The sequence below is a fragment of the Macrosteles quadrilineatus genome, unplaced genomic scaffold (assembly GCF_028750875.1).
Source record: "Macrosteles quadrilineatus isolate MER2022 unplaced genomic scaffold, UCM_ALF_1.0 Scaffold_2__2_contigs__length_208266976, whole genome shotgun sequence".
NCBI classification, from domain to species: Eukaryota; Metazoa; Arthropoda; class Insecta; order Hemiptera; family Cicadellidae; genus Macrosteles; species Macrosteles quadrilineatus.
Window position 1 is genome coordinate 109,914,817 of NW_026542595.1, and position 18,686 is coordinate 109,933,502.

At 32.4% G+C, this 18,686-nt stretch overlaps 2 protein-coding genes across 6 annotated transcripts in view; both read left to right on the forward strand.

Moving 5' to 3' along the window:
• The window catches only part of LOC128984776 (uncharacterized), a 193,010-nt gene that overhangs the window by 17,579 nt on the left and 156,745 nt on the right, over window positions 1–18,686 (forward strand). The window lies entirely within an intron of this gene.
• LOC128985776 (uncharacterized) lies at window positions 10,544–16,926 on the forward strand. Of its 5 annotated transcripts, none has more exons than XM_054405641.1 (4): window positions 10,544–10,594; window positions 11,138–11,238; window positions 11,510–11,617; window positions 12,574–16,926. In XM_054405641.1, the coding sequence occupies exon 4, from the start codon at window positions 13,094–13,096 to the stop codon at window positions 16,688–16,690; it is 3,597 nt and encodes a 1,198-aa protein (XP_054261616.1). In that variant the 5' UTR covers window positions 10,544–10,594; window positions 11,138–11,238; window positions 11,510–11,617; window positions 12,574–13,093; the 3' UTR covers window positions 16,691–16,926. The 5 variants fall into 4 exon arrangements, with proteins under 5 accessions (XP_054261616.1, XP_054261617.1, XP_054261615.1 ...); XM_054405642.1 differs by having other exon boundaries at window positions 13,075–16,926; XM_054405640.1 differs by having other exon boundaries at window positions 11,510–16,926.

Below are 18,686 nucleotides of genomic sequence, written 5' to 3' on the forward strand. Positions count from 1 at the left end.
CTTTTACGTAGTTTGATTTTGCTTTATTTCGATGGTATTATCACCGTAAACATAATCATAGCCTTCCGTTTTGTTATGTGTCTGATGATGACAAAAGGTGAAATGACGAAAGGCCTCAAAAGATAAAAAATGTATTAAATATTGGTGATGTTTTTATTTAAAAATGGTAACTGTAACAAAGTTACGAAGTTCTATTACTTGATAATTATTTTGGATCATTTTTGGTATTTAAGCGTTTCAAACAGAAATTTAAATTATTTTCCTTGTGATGCACACGAGCTGAAAAAAGGTCCCAAAGAAACATGCTTGTATATTAATATATAGATTAATAGAATTGCTGGGTGGAAACAAAGACAGAAGGTTATAACTCGAGTTTCAAAAAGCATATCTTCTTTAGTAAATAACATGTTGCTTATCAAACAATAGTTTATGGTCCATGGAATTCTTTGAACACTTAAGCTAACTATGGAAGTGCATTAAAATACTAACTAAGCTAACTATGGAAGTGCATTAAAATACTAACTAAAATATAAATTCACTTTAAGTAATCTTTTTATACATTTTAAGATAGCCTAAATAAATATTAAGATAATGAATTTTACAGATAAATTAATAATTAACTTGGGTTATTTTATTCAAGAACAACCATTGCGTTTGGTAAACAAACTGTTAATTATACTTAATTTAGTAATATTTTGAAAATTATTATCAATGAGTTGGTCTGTAGGTTAACTATTTGACTGAAAATAATATATTTCTTTTTCGGGAAGTTCTAAATTTTTTCATCCTAATAGCTAAAGTTCAACTATGATGAAAATTAAGTTCACGCCTCAGGCGAAGGCGGTTAACAAAAACTCGTTCTTTGCAAGTTCAAGACGTATTGGGGACTTGAAACACTAATACATAGAATGATAAATTGTCTGTTACATGTCAATAACTAACATTATTGTTACGGATTATATGTTAGTTCCACACAGCACAGTAATTAATTAAACCAAAGTCTTTTAAATTGTGGGTATGAAACCAAAGTCTATTAAATTCAATTCGTAACACACTCCCCACCTTTGTAAATTGAGGAGTTCAACAAAAATTTACAAACACTTCATTCATAAAATCAGAAAACCTAAATACTTGAACGGTACAACAATTTGTATAAAACCATTCGTAAGTTCATTCTTGTTATCACTATAATAAATCAAGGGACGGCTGTTCATAAGACAGTCACACTCACATACTAACGTCATCAGTTCTTCGTAACATAGTGATGCTTGTCCTAAAGTTTTCTCAAGAAGGTCATTTAACACACGTATTAACCGCTCCCAATATATGGGAGCATTAAATTTCCACTTTATTCGTTGAATACTGCATTCCCCTAAGTTGTAAAAATTATAAAGTTAAACAACTTACCTTGCCCATTTTAGTATGATATGAATCATTCTTGCAGAGTTTTTGTTTTCGGTTTATTGTGTTTTCCTTGAAGTCCCAATTCCTTCTTGTTTCTTCACTAAGGATATACTTTCTTCTCAAGCTACTTGTGTTTTTACTTAGCTTTGTTTTCCCCTTTAGTTCTCCAACCACTAGGTTTGTTTTCCCCTTTAGTTCTCCAACCACTAGGTTTGTTTTCCCCTTTAGTTCTCCAACCACTAGGTTTGTTTTCCCCTTTAGTTCTCCAACCACTAGGTTTGTTTTCCCCTTTAGTTCTCCAACCACTAATGGTTTCTTACCAGGAAAATAAGTTTTTTGTTTGTTTAAGAATTAAGTTACCTCAATATCTGTGAGCACAATGACAGATTTAAAATTCTTAGGTATCTATGGATACATATTTATCATTTCACTTTGTAAACAAAATTATACAATTGAAATATAAAAAACAAATAAAATTGCATAACAAAAAAGTACATGCCGTAATACATGTACATAATTTAACAAACTATTTATACTAGTTTTAAGATAGGGCTCTAAAAACCTTTCCTCAATAATTGGGAAAAGTGGAACTTTGTTTGTGCTAAAAATAATAGATTAAAGTATTTTCAGTTGTACTGCTTGAAGGGTCAGATGAAGTCGCTGTTGCAGATATTTTCGTTAACCGGCCCCAAATAGGAGCACTAGTTTTTTTGCCGGTTACTGTTTCCTCACTACTTGACATTGTAGTAGTTTCTTCAGGCTCAATTTAGACATCCACATTAAACAATATAGGTAGAAAACGGAACAAAGTAAAATTTAAAATTTAACTAATATTAAATAAATTAAATCAAACTATTCACTTTGTTGGGAGCATAACCTCAAAACTTTGTTTGTGAACACTTAACTACTAACCATTGGACCGTCTGCTGATGTTGAATAGAGTAATTAAATTAAGTAGTTTTTAATCTAAAATGCATAGAGAAAGAAATCGTACTTCATAATCATGTTACTTTCTGTTTACGGGATCGAGATTTAAATTAATTATTAAATTTAATAATTGTAATACATAAATAAAACATTATCCCATAGCAGATTGCTGATCCTTTTGGAACAGCTGAAGCCACTTTTATTGTTAGTTCTGTCCGGTGCACTGTAGAGGTTGTGTTTTAAAGCCTTGTTTAACCAGCTAAAACAATCTAATCGTAAAATATAACTCATCCTCTAGTTGCATAACTAAACAGTAAAGCACAAATCATGAAATTAACACTAAATAATATAAACATAATTTCGTCGGCACTAGCAATCAGTGCCATTGGACATGGACTAGACACAAAAAAGATTCAAAATTTACAATGGGATGAAATGGTAATACATCGAATAATATAGTTTAACCCTGAGCCTTAAAAAATCCTCTCTCAATACAAGTTTTGTAACGTTTCATCATTCATCAATAGCTTTGCGACAGAAAAAATATAAGAAACTTTCAGAGAAATGTGGGTTAGAGTAATGCCTTCACAAATCTAACCAACGCATTCAAAGAAGTAAACCCATTAAATTTGGCTTCAAGTTATGTTTCATAACATAATTTTGGCACGGATCATATTGATACTAGATACGGAAACTTGTTATTGTTGTTGTATTTAATATTTGAAAAATTAATAAACGTATTTCATTTAGGTAATGTACACAAACTTGTTTTTTAATGCATTTAAGTTGACTCACCTCGGCCTTCATGTTCTAGTCCAGGTTCTATGTCATGAAAGTCGTCTGTACTTGTAGCAGTTCTGGAAGCTGAAATACGTTTCCAACTGAAGTTTAGCCTTTTATGACGATAAATGTGTAGTTAAGTGGAGAAATAGGGAAAATAAAACACTTCACTTTACTTTCAAACTATTTATTTCAGTATGCAATTGCTAACAAAGTAGGACTAGCAATTCCTAGGTTATACCGTGTTATTTACAACAAATTAAAATTTCCCGTCTCGATAATTTCCCTATCAAAATAAAATCTTGTCTCGTAGAACAAGATTTAAAATTTCTCTAAATTTCAAGACCCGTCCATTTGAACAGAATATTCTATTTTTAATGAAACTATTTTAAACCTTTCCAATCTTTATCATAAAAGTGCAATGTACCTGTGTAAACCTCCCCCGTGCGGAGGTCAAAACGTGAAACCTTAAGTGATTTCAAAGGTTCGTATGACGAAAAAGTGTTCGTCCGTTCAAAGGGATTGAGCCTGTGACGGGGACATCATAAAATATATTAAAAAGTTTAACCATCTACAGTATTACAACAATCTAAAGTATTACACAATCTATATCCATAAAAATACGACTAGAGACTACATAGCTCGAAAAGAAACTTCAAGAGACTTCTAAAACTTGTTTACATTCTAAATACCGAATTAGCAATTATATGTAGAACTAAAAGTAAGATAGAGCAATACTTGGGAAAAGAAATCAACTCTATTCCTAACAAATTTACAAAGTATACAAATTCCCATCCGCCCGAATAATGTGTACTATAATTATTTCTTGAATTAGAATCTTAATTATAATACCAACATATATTTGTTATTTGTGCAACTAGTGAGAAAAGTGAGCAATTGACTCACTCGAGAGAAATCCTTACTCACGAGCCGTAGGCGAGTGAGGAATGGTTTCTCGAGTGAGGCAATTGTACTTTGAACTCGAGTTGCACATTATACTTTTCCTACAGTTACCATAAAACCATAATTTGTTACCATAATTTATGAAGAAACATAACCTATTTTTGCACAGTGAACTTTTAATATAACATTTAATGTGAAGTGACAAATACAACAGTACAACAGCTGACCAGCTGATTTACAGCCAGTGCTGCCAACGTATTTCGCGCGCATACGACGTTGCCTGCATGTTACGTGCTCACTATTTCGTGCCTTCACGTTGCAAATCTGGAGTGAGACAAAGTAATTAGGGTAATTAGGGTAATCAATGATGAGCGAATTGGCCACTTTGCTTTCTCAAATCAGTGAGAGAACATGTATATTGTTAGGTAACTGTAGGAAAAGTAATGAGTAGCGGAATTTGAAGCCATGCTCTTCCTTTAATCTTGATGCTTTGTGTTTGATGACTGTTCTTGGTAGAATTGTAATACTAATTAACACTATTAAGATCTTAGCCTGGTATAACTTCATAAAGTGCTATATTAACTTGTTAACTTTTGCTTATTAGTTTTTAACCTCATTTCGGTATGGAACTTCAATTACGTTTCACATTAATAAATTACGCCAATCGAGAAATAAAACAACAAAAGTTATACAGTAACTTCTGATCCTTGGGAAGTAAGAAAAATATATTTTTTTAAGGAATTGTGTATACTTTGTCCGTTAAAAATTCTTGTTAATACGTTAATCGATTTTAATACTTGGGTTCTTTCATATTTTGCAGTACATAGTTTTCGTTATGGAAAACATAATAAACCTTAAGGAATTAAAATGAAATACCAAGACAATTCAATATTAGATAGAATAAAGAGAAACAACTGCTTACAGTAATTTTTTAATTCAAGTCTTATACTCTAAAATAAGTTGGGCAGTGAAATTGTAACATAGGTTAAAGAAACCCCAGTAAAATAGGTGATTGTTTTGCAAATTCTTACTTTACTTTACCCATTTAACATAAAGTAAAACTTTTAAATGGAGCACTCAAAGCAAAGTCAGGCCTTTATGATATTCAAATTTCTTATTTCGTAGCCTGAAAGTGACAGCTTTTACAAAGTTCTAAATCACACAAGATCTTAAGCTCTCATGTACATTCAACAATTTCTAAAAGGATATTCATGTTTTCTTGTGTTACCGAATTTTTTTTTATTTTACCAAATTAACATTTTCTTTCTAACAACTTTTTTTTATTTGCAACTTCTATCAAATTGGTTTTGATCAAAACAAACTCTAATATACTTTAATACCATCGTCAAAGATAACCACCAAGTAAAAGGACACTACAATAACAGTTTATTAAATAAAAAATTTCAGTTCAATTATATTTTAAGAATGCGTTCTAAATTTACCCATCACAATAAAGTTTATTATTGTTCAACTTCTTATACTGCAGTTTAAACGCTGGCGGTTAGGTAATATACAAGAAAGGTTTTAATTTTAGAAGCACAACTTTAAATACTTTCTCATATAATGAACGTTCCTATGAAAATCTTTAGAATGAAAACCACTAACAGATGAACGTTTTATAATTTACAACGGTATCTAAAATTATTGTGATTTCTTAGAATAATAACCAAATTTTCTAGAATTAACTTGAGAGAGTTTGAAACTTGTTCAGTTCATTTGACGTGACACATCAAAACATTATTTAAGCACCAAGTTTGTATTCACACAAAGTGGCCTCAAATGATTTTTATGTATTATAAATGTTTGTATTTTCACGATTGAATTAAATTAGGCAATAAAATTAATTAAAATGACATTACTTACAAGGAAAGTGCGACCGAACATTGGTTGCAATTAACTTGATCAATGAGGCGAAAATATATTTGGAACTTTCCTCACTTCAATATATCGGTGCTGTAAGGAATCCAATGAGATGAAGAATGGTCAGGATATTTATGAACTGATTCAATGGATATATATTTTTGGTAAAATTAAACCAATCACATTAACTTATTTATATACAAGTCATGTAATTGTTTACTTTGCTCTACCTACTCATTGAGCATATTAAAACGTTTAATTTTTGTTAAGAATGCCACAGGTACATTTACATGGGTATTGGTGAGTTAAAAATACACATTCCATTAATCACAAATTGAACAGAGATAGTTTCTTAGATGGGCGAATATTCATCTTTTGAACATAAGAAGGAAACAAATTCCTTTAATTTGGGCTTCAAAAATGCAGTTGGATACGATTGAGTTGTACAAAGATACACATATAAAATCACCATTTGCATATTTACGTTTGCAGATAACCGTCCAAACCATGGATTTGTTACCTAAGATCAACCTTTTGTTAAATTACATAATTAATTCCAACAATAATCAAATAATATAATAATAATATATAACCATAATCAATAATGTATAACATTAAGTCCAAGATCGGTCTCGCTTGGAATCAAAACAATGACCTTCAGGTTTGAAGGTAAAAAATCGTTGTATAGCACGTGTCTTTTATTGATCTACCGCCCAACCTATCCCATGCGGGCTTCAATAGACGGTTACTCTTACAATAGGCTCAGGTTAGACTTCCACCATACATCATAGAAATAAAAAAAAATATTTCACCTCTAGTGGAACTAAAATTGTTTATTGTGCTTTAAACTTATCATAGGGTGCAAACTAGTCAGAGTATCGCGAAATATGTTTTACTGACAATGAAATATTTTATTAACTAATCTTATGAGATTAAAATTTCGAAATCAACAGAGTAAAATAATATTTGCACAATGGTTAAAATGTTCTCGTTGGTTTAACGTAGCGTAAACTTTAAATCCAACCAGGTGAAATGAAATGATAACAATTTTGTATTCTTCGGAACAGGTCTGAAACATTCAAACTCAACTGAATCGGAACAATGGTTTAAGCACTGTGCGGGTAAAACTCTAGGAGCGATTTCATCTACTTACTGACGTACATTTAGACAACCAAAAATAGATGTTAAATCAATTAGGGAAATGGGGGAATGCTCTCACACACACTAGTGGCCAGCCTGAATTCTGAGAATGTATAAAAATATAAGTACCAAAATATTACAGTGCGATAAACAAAAGCACCTTCTAAATGAAAAATATTCATCTCATTGGACAATGTCCGTGATGTGATATCATTCGGAAGAATTCTATTGAAGAAACATCATTAGTGGAATTGATGTCGATATTTTCATATGAAAATGAAGGTCTGCAATACTTGCATTATAACTTGTTCCCGATGTTATTTCGTGGAAGGATGGTGATAATAAATGTTTTTAGACCGTTTTGAACGGGGATTGTTCTCTAAGAGCAATACAGTGGACTGGAAAATTCTAGTAAATAATAATTGTCATCCACAATCATAATTTATTTTCCGATGTCATTTAGAAACTCGACCCCCTCCCGCTCACCTCACAAAGCCTGAGGCCTAAAGGGTAGCAGTTTATTGGGAACACAACTCATTACATATTTTGTTCAGCAAAAGTTTTTACCTTCCAACAAAATATATTCATGGAACTGTCGTGGCTTGGCAACCCACCAAGCTTACAAAACTTGTTGTCCATTAATCGTCAAAATTTGTCAACAAATTTCGCCCCTAAACAAGAGACTAAGTTGCAAGAGAATCAATTCGACATCGATTGGAGATTTGACAAACGTAGCAGAAGGGTATACTGTAACACTCCTTGAGTTATGAGTAAAAGAAATTGCTACACCTTTCAGAAACGTGTTCCCCAGAAAACATGAGTCACAAATTTCGATTCTTAAACTTCAAATAGTCCACACCAAAATATAATAATTGAATAGCTCCTAAGTGGTTTGTGGTAGGCACTTATAATGTAACAGATTATCTGTCAGAAAATAGTGACTGCATCAAGAAAGATAAAAGTACCAAGAGGATCAATTCGACAAGCAGAAGGATATGATATAAGACTCGTGGACATCTGAAATATCAGCCACGTGCCTAGGTCGTTACAGACAATTGACAATGGTGAACGTCTAAACTGATAAAGAAATATTGTTTTGTCCACTGTCGTACTATGCATTAAAGTTAATTATTAATTTAAACACTCCAACATTCATTTTAAAGTTTCGCTAAAAGACTGGAATTTATCACTGGAAAACTGTTATTTTTTTTTACTTGGTGTCATATGTTTGGATTGTTATAAAAAATTTAAATCTAGTTTTTTTTATTTGTTAAGAGAACATTAGCTCATTTTGTGTTGTATTAAATGCTTCAACTTGAACAAACATAAGTATTTGAAGTCATTAACTTAAAAGAGCGCCCATTGGAAAGAGGGCGAGAACCGCCGAGGTTGTTGTTTCTTCATGCTATCACTAACATGCACAGGCAACTGAAATAATTATTCACATAAAAACAAACACACTAAAGATTTATTATTTCTTAAACAATAATAACTTTAATAATAATAAGTAATGTAACGAGTTTTATATTACTGCAGGGTGGGGAAACGGTTAGTTACAGACTAATATGTGTAAGATTGCCAATCTTCTGCGCGTCTCGAGATCGGGTAAGATATGGACCAAATCACACAACACCTTCCTTCTGTACGAATTTCTTAAATAATTCGGATTGATATTAAAATCCATGCTCAAAGGCAGGTCGGTTGCAAAAAAACAATAGCCAAACACATTTGAGTGAAAATGTAAATACAGTGTGCTATATTTAATGAGAAACCTCAAATAACTGTTAAAGGAAGAAAATTAAATAGGGGAGGAAATTGGGTGGGTTTGCATAGAATCTGACCGTTTCCCTAAACTAATATAAATCCAAAGCTCCCTTTATCCTAGATTTCTGTAAGTGTTTGTTGGAGCTTTCTATGTGTCAAGGATATTAGAACAGACGGTATGGATACTTAAACATACAAAATTACGTCACTAGACCAAACATATGTTAATAACCATAAAAGCAGGTTTGGATGTTTTTTGACAGTTAGTAGTAAGGAGATGCGGGTTCCGGAACATGAACCCTGGATGAACACCCCCCTGTCAGCCCCCGGTTTATCCCGGGATGAACACCCTCCTGTTCATCACGGGAAGAACACAGTCCTGTTCATCACGGGATGAACACACCCATGTTTATCACGGGATGAACACACCCATGTTTATCACGGGATGAACATACCCATGTTCATCATGGGATGAACATACCCCTGTTCATCACGGGATGAACACACCCATGTTTATCACGGGATGAACACACCCATGTTTATCACGGGATGAACATACCTATGTTTATCACGGGATGAACATACCCATGTTTATCACGAGATGAACATGCCCATGTTCATCCCAGGATGAACAGAGCGGTGTACACCGCGTGAACGGCAAAACCCATGCGGGTTCCAGCACAATGTATTTGTCATGCGCTAAATATTCAGCACGCGCAACACTCTCGGCTGTGAGTCCTTGCTCATTAGTATGCTTCTCATGTAAACTTGTTTGTGCATATAACGTGAAACATGTTCAAGAGGAATTCAGTGCAACTTTGTAGTCTTGTTATGTGTGTTAGTTTATTTTTGATTTAAAATGATATTTACGATAGAGGGAAATATCGGAGCTGGGAAAAGTGTATATGCAAAATCTCTATGTAATATTTTACAATCTTCTGGTTTCAATGTAATACATATCGAAGAACCTGTCAACGATTGGATAAATTTTAATGGACATAATTTGTTGAAACTTTTCTATGAAGACATTAAAAGATGGGCTTTCACGTTTCAAGTTAACGCTTTATTTAATGTGAAACAATTAGAGTTGAAAGCGATTAAACATTCTCAAAATAAATGCGTTGTTATAATGGAAAGATCTTCATTAAGCGTATTTGAGATATTCTGCAAACATCTGGCTGCTACGGTGTTCCATCCCATAGAAACAACAATCATAGAAAATATAAAATCTCAAATTTCAAAAGATTTGGATGAATATGAACAACACAAAGTGGTTTATCTTAAAACACCACCAGAAGTATGTATGCAGCGAATTGCTCACAGATCACGTGAGGAGGAAACTGAAAGAATTGATTCAAATTATATCGAACAATTGCATATCCTTCATGAGAACACTTTAACCAACAGTCAAAATGAGAAACTATTGATAATTGATGGAAATTCATATGATGAAGATTGTATAGATAAGGCAAAAATGTTTGGCTATGAATCATTAGATGCTCTAGACATTTTGCACAATATATTAGCTAACTGGCAAACAAACAGTAAAGGAGATTAATAAAACAGTTGTTTTTTTGTAAATAGTTGTGTAAATTTATTGTTTGAAACGTTGTTTGTTATGCCGCGGTGTTGTATTAAACTTTTGATCACGCTCCAACCTTCAATCACACTCAACCTCGCTCCTTTTTGAGAAGCAAACATTTACATTTCCAATTAGCAACTATAAGAAGGCGTTGTGCCATCGCTTCTACAGACACAACCTGCTTCGCAGTTGACCACTCGTCTCTCTCCGCTCTGATCATCATCATTTCCTAACGTGAGTAGTTAATTTATTTTTCATTTATTTATTAAAAGAAAACATTATGGAATTGATTTTATTTTAAATTTAAACAAAATATTGACCAGATTTTATTATTTGAATTTAATAGAAAAAATTTATTATAACATAACCCTTTTCACTCCACAGTTCATTGCAGAGCATATAATTGATTGAAAACATTATATTAACAAATTATATAAAACAGAACTGTACTCCAACGCTAGTTTTATTTATTTAAATTAACTGATAACAGTCTTTTAATTGGCTATATCAGTAAGACCACACTCCAATCTCAGTTTTATTTATTTTAAATAAACTGATAACAGTCTTTTAATTGGCTATATCAACAAGACCACACTCCAATCTCAGTTTTATTTATTTTAAATTAACTGATAACAGTCTATTAATTGGCTATATCATCAAGTCAACACTCCAATGTTAATTTTATTTATTTTAAATTAACTGATTATATCAACAGGACTACACTCTTACGTTAGTTTTATTAATTGAAATTAAATCTAGTTTTTGTATTTTTTGTAGCATCAGTTCGTGAACAGCAAACGAGCTCCAACACAGTCAACTATCTCACGAGTCTCTCCATTTGCGGTGAAAGCCATCAGCCTGTTTGTCGTCGAAACAAAGTGAGTTAACTAATTTGTTGTGTGACAACAATAAAATCTTTAAATTTGCAATTTAACTTTTTTAATTTCTATCAAAAAAAATCAAAGATATATCCGTGACTTAAGTCATTAAACAAATTATATTTAACTAAACAATTGCATAGCAACTATGTAAAATTAAACATAGCAATGAGTTTTAAAATAATAGTTTGCGATTGACTTTCCTTTAATTTATACTAATTTTTATTTTAAAAAATACGCTTTATTTACACACTATCCTCTTTTTTTATAGTAATGGACTCTGTTGGCGTAAACACACAAAGAGATGACGATGTGGTAGAAATAACAGTACCCTTCTCCGAGCAACCATCAACATCCCAGGCGTCAACAACTAACTTGGGTATAACATTCTTTACGATATTACAAATATTAGAAAACCTACACATCATTGGATTATCTAGTTTGAACAAATGGGAGCGAGTGATTGAGGAGTTGCAGAACTCTCAAGAATTGTTGAATGACCCTGTTCTAGTACAACTGTTTTTTTGTTTGAAACATTTCTACAAAATTTTTTTCACACATGTCAACTGTGACACTTCATTGTCACAAAATCAAGTAGAGCAAATCCGTTTCACCGACTTGGATTTTGAAGACTTGATGAAAATATTCAAGCCGGAATTAGAAAAAAAACCGTTTAATGAAAAAGCTTTCTCATTTAACACGGTGCAAAAAATTGCTTCGATAATTCGCAAAGTGTTAAATTATCAACATAAAGCAATCACTAAGACTATTCAAAACCCAGTAAAACGCACACAATTAGAAATAGATTTTGATGAAAAAAACAAAAAGAAGTTTAAGAGCGGTGATGATAAACATAGTTCAAGTTCCTCAGACTCCTCATCTGAGGATGATGATACGGACAGTGAGGACAATTTCGCTAAATTATTTAAGAAGAAACAGAGTAATTCATTGAAAATTAGTCAACTCTTTCAATACAACACCGGAAATTTGAGAAGGAAAATTACAACCCCAGGAGAAAAGGGCAACCATCTCATAAAGATAGAAATAACAGACACAAAAGACCTTAAGTCTTGTCGCAGTGAAAAGTTCTACTGGCAAAAGATAAACAAGAAAGGTTATTTTTTACTTAACACCAATGATAAAGAAGATCAGGACACATTAGACCAGTTAGTTAATATTTTGGCTAGGATAGGCACTAAGGTATCCAAAATCAAAAATGCTAAATTCGAGTCGTTTGAAGCAAACGACAATAAGAAATAAAAACATTGTATTGTAACAAACAAAACTTGTTTTTTATATCTTTAAAATGCTATTGAATTTTTTTGTTTTTTTCAGTGACAACAAAATTACAATTCATTAAATTAAGTGAAAATGGATTTGCACCCCATCGTGCTACACCCTATGCAGCTGGCTATGATTTGCATAGTGCATACAATTATAATTTATTGAAAAAAAGTAAAATATTAGTTAAAACAGACATCGCCATTAAATTACCCCCCAACTGCTATGGTAGGATAGGTAGTAGGTCTGGACTGGCTTTAAAGCACTCGGTTGTTGTAGCAGCGGGAATTATTGATCCGGATTATACAGGCAATTTATGCGTAATGCTTTTCAATCATTCAAACACTGATTTTACCATTAACAAAGGAGACAGGATTGCCCAGCTAATTTGTGAGGTTGCTTTGTTTCCCGAGGTGGTTGAGGTATTGAAATTGGATGAAACAAAACGTGGTGCCGCCGGATTTGGGTCCACGGGGATTGTGTAAATAAAGCGGATTTTTTTTTCAAAATTATTTTGTTAACAAATTATTAAAATTACTTTATATATTTTTTCAGACTGTAGACAACACTAGTTATGGATTCACCGCCAAAACCACTTGTTACACCCGTTCCAATGGAAACTGATCAAACAAGTTCAAAATCAACCAAATTTAGAAAAGAAAATCGGCTATCATTACGTCCAACAGGAGACTTTATAGAAATTAAAAGCGCTTTCGGTGGTGCCTTGAAAACATACTACTATAGAAATATAAACGTCAGCTTTAAGGACATATGTCTAATTTTAGTGAGCATTAAAGAAAAGATAAAGAATTTGATAAAAAACTATCTAAACATGTTCGGACCACTTAAATTTAATTTGATGGTAGAATGCACATATTACAAAATGTTAACAGAGGAACAGCAAGCTAGAGCATTTAAAACCTTGAATTACACCGTTTTATCAAGCACATCGTTGGACAGTATTTTACGTAAATTATTTCAAAAAATTTGTATTGAAGAAAGCGAGCAACAAAGTAAAGGGAGTGGTTGGTCACTCTATAAAGTAGATGGCGTTATGGTGAGATTCAGTCGTTTTAAACCATTAGGTGGAAAATCTTATATCCCACTTCCAAGAAGCGTGCAATTAAAGATGGCCATAATAAATCCTAAAAATATTGCAGACACAGAGTGTTTCAAGTGGGCTCTCTTATCTCGTTATGTTAAAGGTAGAATGGTGTGTAGAATAGACAATAGATATAGAGATTTAGAAGACAGATTTGATTTCACTTGTATTAATTTTCCAGTTGCGTTAAAAGATATTAGTAAATTTGAAAAACATAATCCTACAGTTAGTGTGAATGTATATGGTTTAAATGATAAAAATGATGTGTATCCTCTTAGGATATGTAAGAGAGTAAAAGACGAACATTTTGATTTATTATTAATAACAAATGCTGAAGGCAATAGTCATTATTGTTATATTAAGAATTTTTCCAGATTACTTAGCAGTCAAATATCAAAAACTAAGAGGGCAACTGTGTTTTGCCGCAGATGTCTTACACACTTCCATAAGAAATCTAATTTAACATTTCACGAACAAAATTGTTCTGTAAATAAAGCTGTAAAAGTAAAAATGGCAGAAAACAAAAATAATCCTGTTGTTCCAAAAATTCTAAAATTTGCTGATTATCATCATAAATATAGATTGCCCATCGTCGCTTATGGCGATTTTGAGTGTATTCTTAATAAGGTAGATATTAAGAAGACTACATACACAACTATAGAACAACAACACGAACCTTGCAGTTTTTGTGTCTATCTTGTAATTGATGATGATCTACCAGATTTTATTAAAAACAAACTACCAAAACAACCATATTTGTTTAGAGGAGAAAATGCATCTTCCGTGTTCATGGACTATATAATAAATTTAGCAAATTTGATTGGCGAATTGTTTGATAAAAATGTGCCTATGTTACCACTCACCGATGAAGATAAAGTGAAAATAAGTAATTGTAAATTTTGTGAGCTATGTAATGTCGAGTTTTCTGCAATGTGTTTACCTATTAGAGATCATTGCCATTTGTCAGGAAAGTTTAGATCTGTATTATGCAATAATTGTAATTTAAAAAGACAAGATCAAAAGTTTTTACCCATTTTTCTACACGGATCCTCCAATTATGATTCACACTTTCTTGTTAAACAATTAGGTTGTGATAAAGAGAGAGTTATTGTAATTCCAAATTCTAATGAGAAATATATTTCATTTATTAAAAATACTAAAAGTAATATTAAAATAAAATTTTTGGATAGCTACCGCTTTTTAGGCGAGAGCTTGGATACGCTAGTGAAAAATTTACCCGATGACATGTTTAAACACTTGGATAGATTTTTTGTCGAAGATGAACGCCCTTTAGTGAGACAAAAAGGTGTATACCCCTATTCATATACAGATTCTTGGGCTAAACTAGATGAAACCAAACTGCCCGACAAAGAAAGTTTTTACAATGAAATGACTGAATCTCACGTGTCAGAGAAGGATTATGAACGCGCTCAATTGGTCTGGAATAAATTTAAATGCACCACTTTAGGTGATTACAGCGATTTATATCTTCGCACAGATGTCCTTCTTCTGTGCGATGTTTTTGAGAATTTTAGAAACATCTGTTTAACTAATTACGAGTTAGATCCTGTTTATTATATGACTGTGCCGAGCCTTACTTTTTCAGCAATGTTAAAATATACTAAGGTGGAATTAGAATTGTTTAACGATTATGAAAAATATCTGTTTATTGAAAACAACATTCGCGGTGGCATCACAATGTGTGTGAAACGTCATGCGGTGGCGAACAACCCCTATATGGGTACACATTATAATCCTTCCGCTGACACGTCTTATTTAACTTATCTAGACTGTAATAACATGTATGGGTTTTCCATGTGTGAACCCATGCCGGAAAAGGAATTTAAATGGTTGAGTCATAAAAGGGTTCAAAATTTTGATGTATTATCAATACCAGATGATGGACCCTATGGCTACATTATCGAGTGTGATGTTGGTTATCCGTCATATCTACACGATTCACATGCAGACCTTCCGTTTTTGTCAGTAAAAAAATGTCCGGAATGGTCAAAACAGGAAAAATTGTTAAATACGTTAGAAAATAAATACAACTATGTGTGTCATTTTCGTACGTTAAAACAAGCGCTACAAAACGGATTGGTTCTGATAAAAGTTCACAGAGTCTTAAAGTTTTGCCAACGTGCTTGGTTGAAACCCTATATAGACCTAAACACAGAAAAAAGAAAAGCAGCTAAAAATGAGTTTGAGAAAAACTTTTATAAATTATTAAATAACGCGATGTTTGGTAAGACAATTGAGAATGTTCGCAAACGAGTGAACATTGAACTTGTGACAAATGAAAAACGGCTTAACAAATTGATCACTAAGCCTAATTTTAAAAATAGAATTATTTACGGTGATAATTTGTGTGCTGTTGAATTGGAAAAAGACACAATAGTCTTGGATAAGCCCATATATGTGGGGTTTACTGTGCTCGAACTCAGTAAACATCATATGTATGACTTTCACTATAGAATCATGAAAAACATGTTTAAAAATAAAATGTTTAAACTATTATATGTCGATACCGACAGTTTTTTTTATCAGATATTTACAGACGATTTGTACTCGGATTTTAATAGACCAGAGTTTAAGAAACACCTAGACATGTCTGACTATCCGCCTGATCATGTTTGTTATTCAATTGAAAACAAAAAGAAATTAGGCCTCTTTAAAGATGAGGCAAATGGCGTTGTGATAATTGAGTTTATCGGTCTCCGACCAAAGCTGTATACTTTTAAAACATTAAATGATTTTTATTTGGAAGTAAACAAAAATATGTCACTGAAAAAAGCAAAAGGTATCACTAAAACTGTAGTAAAAAATCACATAACCTTTGATGATTATAAGCGGTGTCTCTATGATAAATCTAAAATCAGGAGGAACATTAGATTGTTTCAGTCTAAAAAACATTGTGTTCAAACAGTTACAGTGAATAAAATTGCACTCAGTTGTAATGATGATAAAAGAGTTATATGTGAAAATAACATTGAGACACTGCCTTATGGTCATATTCGTTTAAAGAATAGAAAGTTTGTTGTAAAAGATGGTATTATTAAATATTTGTAATTCCCTTCAATGCTAACAACTTGTCACACCTTGTATATTTGTAATTCTTTTCAATGTATTCACAATAATTTGTTATTGTTAACAATTGTTTTGCAACTTCTATATTCATTTTGTACCTTGTCAGGTATATGTTTGTAATATTTTTTTCAATGTATTGCTTTAATAACTGTTTGCTACCTTGTTAGGTATATATACTGTGCATGATGTGTTGGGAAAATGATGATGATAATTGTAAATAAAAGTCAACTGTTTGAAAAAACCCTGTGTTTCTTTATTTATAACCTTTAGATATTACATTATTTTTTTTACAATACCAGACAATGGTGAATATTGAACCAAAGCATCATAGATAATTAAACAATATGCTGCTGTGTCATTTGGAAATTCCTTGGTGGTTTGCAGCTCAACCCTCACATCCAGAGTGCCAGTCTTTAAAGTGTCCACTTGTTTAGAACAATCGATAACGAAAAATGGTGCTTTTGATAGAAAAACACTTTTATTTAAACATGGTTGATCTTCGCTTCCTGCATAGTAAGACGATTGAAATCTTGAATACAGTTCATACAGTAATGATTTATTTCCATTTAAATTATCATAAGGATAATATTTGCTATTTAAATATAATTTTATATTTTCTAAATCGCAAAAGTCAAAGTGAGAACTGTTCTTATCTTTTTTGTCTTTACGAGCAGTTTGAAATGCTACAATAACATATCTGGGTTTGTCTATCATACTGGCTGTTTTCACTGTCCATGTTTGAAACTTTGTTGTGGGTAGCGAAGGATACTCATGAAGTTGCCACCTCCTGAATGCTATTTGCAGGAATTGGTCTGAATCAGTCATTTTTAATAAAGATAATTTTAACTCATCACCAACACGAATATATGGCATTTTCCAGATAATTTTACTTATAACAATTTTACAATCTTGCAGTGCAGGAGTAGTTTGAACAATTGCGTTTTTGTCTGTTGACGATCGCAATAAAACAAGTTCTTGTTTGACATTTAAAAGAATTTTGGTATAATCCTCGGCAAACCCGAGCAGTAATTTAAGTGGTACACAGAATGAAAAACTGGTTTTGTCATCTTGATTGTTAAGATTGGAAATATCCCAACCAACATTCTTCATCCAGTTGGCGTCTTCCGGACGAGCTGTAAGTATATTTTTCATAGTTGAAACAATACCCAAGTTTTTCACACGATCAATTTCAGTTCCACACAATTCATATCTTATTTCATCAAATAAAAATGCAGCTGCATTATTGACTAAATCGGTCGTTGTATCGTCCGTATTGTCTGCCGTCTTTACAACTTTTCCCTCAATCAACAAGAAGCTTTTACTTGGAAGGGTGTACACATCGGTTTGATGTACTGGAATGCGGATCTCGTCTCCGTTGAAATAGGAATTAGAATTATAAGGATTGTGTGAGTGCCACTCCCAGTCGGTGATGGACTCGTCGAAATTCACTTCATTTTTAACATCTAAAATATTACTCATTGTTGGGTTTTTTTCCTAAAAATGTCTAATGAACTCAAGAATATCCGATTTCTCAATGTTAACGGTTTGGATGTTTGTCTTTGACTGAAGGTCTTCTCCTTCAATCCCCCATTTGTATTTAGGCCGTTGTTATTTCTACGTGGAAATACAATACCCATTGTTTCGTTTCGGTCTAATATCGACTCTGATATTTATTCGTTCACCCCTAAAATTCACCAAATCTCCGTTTTGATCTTCTAATCTTATGTAAAATTCGTCTAAAGAGTGTTGTTTGGTTATAGGCAAATATTGTACTATATTCGGTTTTTCAACTATTTTATAACCGGGACTGACGTCAGGGTAAAACTCATGCAGCACGTGACCTTCAATTCCGTCTCTGTATGACCCTTTTACAATATTACAACATACTCGTATCACGTCAACTTTGTTAATGGTGACTTGATTGGACGAAATATGAGCTTTATTCGCCGCTAATTTATCTTTAGCAAATCCCAAAATG

Excerpts from the sequence above, each read along its gene's own strand:
- LOC128985776 (XM_054405640.1), top strand. The coding sequence starts at position 13,094 with ATGGATTCACCGCCAAAACCACTTGTTACACCCGTTCCAATGGAAACT.